Source organism: Miscanthus floridulus, chromosome 3 (genome assembly GCF_019320115.1).
Source record: "Miscanthus floridulus cultivar M001 chromosome 3, ASM1932011v1, whole genome shotgun sequence".
Classification (NCBI taxonomy): Eukaryota; Viridiplantae; Streptophyta; class Magnoliopsida; order Poales; family Poaceae; genus Miscanthus; species Miscanthus floridulus.
In genome coordinates, this window is record NC_089582.1 from 8,683,899 (window position 1) to 8,688,579 (window position 4,681).

General features: G+C 46.0%; 1 protein-coding gene across 1 annotated transcript; it reads right to left on the reverse strand.

Moving 5' to 3' along the window:
* Positions 1-507: 507 nt before the first annotated feature.
* LOC136543103 (aspartic proteinase CDR1-like) lies at positions 508-2,475 on the reverse strand. The gene is made up of 2 exons (XM_066535655.1): positions 2,358-2,475; positions 508-1,865 (listed from the first exon to the last, which is right to left on the reverse strand). Exons 1-2 carry the CDS (start codon positions 2,473-2,475, stop codon positions 508-510), a joined length of 1,476 nt encoding a protein of 491 aa, XP_066391752.1.
* Between the last annotated feature and the right edge of the window lie 2,206 nt (positions 2,476-4,681).

The window sequence follows — 4,681 nt, forward strand, 5'->3', positions numbered from 1 at the left end:
CTTCGCCGAGAGCTGTTGCTTGCCGAGATGCAGGCCCACGGCAATCCTGTCACTTGCCGACGGCCGGTGTTTGCCGAGAGCCGCGCTCGGCAAACATTTTCTTTGCCGAGAGCCCGCGTTTTTGCTCTCGGCAAAAATCTCGGATCTCGGCAAAGGACGTTTTTCCGGTAGTGGTAACAGTCTTCGTGAATCAATAAAGTTTGCCTGAAGTTTCATTCGTGAATCAATAAAGTTTGCCTGAAGTTTAAAAAAAAAACCTTTTTTCTTCTTTTTGGCAGGGATTTTCAAATAACTCAAAAACAAACAATTCTACTTGAGACCAATTCAAATTATTCTATTCACCCAAAACAACAGTGCATCGGTATGAATGCATGCACACATTAATATAACCTATGATTAATCCATTATATTAACTTTATCTGCTTCTACTATTACTATTACTACTATTATTAACTTTCTCTGCAATTAACAATCTGATAGCTGATGACACTGATCGATCAGACAGCACTAGCAGGCGTCTGGTTGAAATCCAAACATCCTGGCTTGGAGATCAAACACAACCCTGAAGGTTCTTGTGGCCTTGTTCCCAAGAATCTGGACGCCATTCACGCCAGCAGCTCTTGGCTGAAACGGCAGGCAGAGGAGGCGGCCGTCGGAGTCGACGAACCGTTGGTCGAACGCATTCTGCGGCGGCAACTTCAGGCCAGTCCCCGCCGTGAACTTCATCTCCACCGTCGGCAGGTCACTCCAGTCGACCGTCTCACCTGGAACCCAGAAGCAGAGCGTGTTCTCCTCGTCCTGCAGCTGGTGCCGAGCCCGAGCATAGCCCTTGGCCGCCATGGCCGCCGTCACCGCCTTGTCGAGAGCATCGAAGACCGGGGCCAAAAGGAAGGTGACAGGAGTCCCAGAGTCGACGATCATCATCTGCATCGTGTAGACAGACGGGTCGATGTCCAGCCGCTGCCCGTCGACCATCATGTCGAGCTGCTGGAGCGAGTAGACGAATCGTCTACGGTCGTCGCCGGCGTACCCAAAGATGAGGTTGGTGAACTCTAGCTTGGCGTCGTTGTCGTCGTCCCGGGCGTACGGGCCGATGGAGAGGAATCCCTCCGCGTCATGGCTGCCTGGGAAGCAGTAGGAGAAGGCATTGTAACTGTAACCACCACCACCGTTGCGCTGCTGCTGCCGCTGCGCAGCCAGCACCTGGTTGAGGAAGGAGAACGCCTCGTTCCCGAAACCGACGATGCCGGCTTCACGGCCGTTGAACTGGACGTCGTCGCTGCACCCGAAGAAGAAGCCGTCAACGCCGCCGCCGTCGTCAGTAAGAGCAAGCCTGAGCCTGTCTCTCCCCAGCCTGCCCACGGAGTACTGCGCCAGCGGACCGGACCCATACCGGAGGCTGTAAAGGCAGGTGTCCGTCTGCTCGACGCAGCCGGAGAGCACGCCGAGGCGTTCGTGGACGGCGGCGCAGTCTTGGCTGGAGCAGGAGACGCGCTGGTACGTGCTGGAGTTGCCGTCGTCGAAGATGGGCCCAACCTCCGGCGGCGGCGTGTGGCACTGGATCTGGCAGCTTCGGCACTGCACCCAGGAGAGTGTGGAGCCGGTGTCGATGGTCACGAGGTTGAAGACGGCAGGGGTGCCTAGGCTGATGACCATGAACAGCTTCCCTTTGTGGATCACATCGTTCGCGACCACAGGGCTCGCCTTCGGTACTGAGTATGCGGATGGATGGATTATTGCAGTCGCATTCCCAGAACCTGCAGATGAGGATGAAGATGACGACGACTCCAGCAACAAGCAGGGATGCTTGCTGTGGAACACAGGAAATTGCAAGGCACCGTCCTTGTTCTTGAAACCAACTCTACCTGTAAAAATGACATGCATGCATGCATACATACATAAATTGTCCAAACAAATGGAAGGAGACATGGAACAAACAATGCAAGCAGCTAACTACTAGCTCTAGTAGTCTCGATTGAAATTGTTACCAAAGGTCGAAGGAGAGCATAATACGCCCGTGCCACCGCATGGTCGAATCATGTAGCTTAGAGAAGAAACCACCATAACAATGAACAGCTTCATCAAAAATATTTGTTTCATATATATGTTTTGCCCTGGACGGGTTTCAACTATTGAGAGATATATTAGATTGCTCTCAGTAGCTAGCTTTATTATTAGTCCGTTACATACATGCAAAACAAGCTCATCACCTAACTAGCTAGCTATCACGCGTTAGTTGTGACATGATGTCATGCATATGGCAATAAGCTATGAAATAAGATGGTGCATACAGAGCTACTAGGGCACAGCATCTACAAATAAGATGGCACATCAGTGCAAGAGCTCACTAAATATACGAGAAAAATCAAGATTCACTACTACATAATCTTCATCACCACCGCCAGTTTCAGACCCCTCATCACTGCTGGTTTTGGCCCCTTGGCGGTGAAAGTCGTTGATGATAAGAATGGTCATCACCCCGATTGATGATAGGTTATCACCAATGATTCATGTTATCAGCCGGTGGTGACTAGGATTTTCAGAAATTCCAAAATCGGGCCAAAAATAGCCAAAAATTTTATTGAGTCACAGCGGATGACTTATCTACACATACTGAGTACTGCTGAGGTAAAGGAAACGTATTGTATTGTGGGTCCACTAATCGATGTTCACACTAGGGAGGACGAACCGTCCTCAATATCGATTTTGACAAGATCGGCAATCAGACACGGTTCGGTGGGGGCACTGGAGCTGCCCTTAGTATGCCATAGGCCACCCCTCAGGGCCTGCATGCATGTGAAAGATAAATTGTGTTACGCATTGATCAGATATATGTATGGCAAACAAACAAACAATATATATAGAGCCTGATTGGTTTTGCTTGCCAAAACTTACGTAAGCCAAAATTCTGGTAGCCATTTAGTTTGCTACCAAAATTTGCCAATACCTCACAATTGGCATGCCAAATCCATGGCAAACATTTTTGCTCAAGTTTTAGCAACTTTTTCTTGCCAAATCTTGGACATGGCAAATTTTAGTAGATAACCAATCATGCCCATAATCTCGGAATATCTCAACCATTTAAATCTCTCAAAGCATATATATTAACGTATGGCATCGCAGCAGTCCGGCGGTGACGAAGCTCTGGCAAGCGTGGCAGCCCGGCCAACGGTGGCCTCGACATGTCAAATTGGCAATTTCAGCCCCAAGTACGGCAACCTCGGCTTATGTGGCCCACGGCCGGCCTAGCACTTCCTCTCCATGCAAGTGTCGTGACACCATACACGACCAAATATAATATGAGCCTTTGTGTAACGCTGGGTCGAATAAGAAACGTCGTGGCGCAATGCACGGCCACGTTAAGAAATATCGTGGCGCAATGCATAATATACTTCCGGGCTTAGTATAATTATGCCTGTGAGTTTTACCAGCGCAACTTCCCGTAGGCTTGGCGAAGTTAGAGCCGAGTATACGCATCTCAACAGTTTACACAAGGAGAAATCTTCCAAGCACTACATGAGTACAAGTCTCACAATCATCACACCGCCTTTCCGCACCGTCAACGCCGGTGATCCATATGAAGTCATCCTCTTCCCCTGGTCGACGAGGCAGGAACGTTTTATTTCACGCGATCGATGAGGCTGGAATTATTTTGTTCACGACCGACGAGGCCAAACACCTGACTTCATCATCGGATACCTTTTTGCCAGGGACCGATGAGGCTCTGGCACTTCATCATTTTTCATTTGTGCTTATGCAAATACTTTGGAGACAACTCTTATTTTATTTGGAGACGACAATGACGACCATGGGCATAGCTTAATTGGAGGTGTTCTGCGGCCCAACGCAGTGGATGTAATTAACGGGAGGCCTCTAAAGGCCCCGGGAATCAGAAACTACACAATCCTCTGATTGTCAGATAGAACTCGGCGTAAAAATATATTAAAGTGGGAAATTGTACTTTGTAATTCTCCAATGACTGAATAAAGTCATGTTCCCTGAATTTTTGTTCTTTGTGTTTATTGCATATTTTACTTTATTTTGTATAAAGATATATACTAGCACGCCTGCGCATATTTAGTACTAAGTAGTACAACCCCTCCGCGAAACAGAGAGATCGTTTTTTCTCGCGAAACAGGGACCTCAAATGATTTCAAAAAAAAAGTCATCCAACTACAAAGTTATAGTTCTTATCAAGATCTACAACTTTGGTTTTGTTCAATTTTTCATCCGACGTCGTTTGAAAAAATTGAATTTCAAAATTTTAGAATTTCATATACAAATTTGAGACCATAAATGATTTATAATGAAAAAGTTATCAACTACAAAGTTATAGATCATATCTAGATGTATAACTTTTCTTTTGGTCGTTTTTCCATCTGAGATCGTTTGTACGGTTCAAAATAATTGAATTTCTAAATTTGAGAGCTTCAAATAGAATTTTGGGTGAGTAAATGATTTCAAATAAAAAAATTATTAACTACAAAGTTGTAGATATCATCGAGATCAACAACTTTAATATAAAGTTTGTTTTCGTCTCACTTTAATTTGTTTGAAAATATGTGAATTTTATTATGATGCTCGCAAAAAAAGAGACAAGTTATGTGTATAACTTAGATATATAACTTGACGAATGTCTTAGACGTAAAGTTAGCCATTTGAGTTATATTCAAGAGTTTAG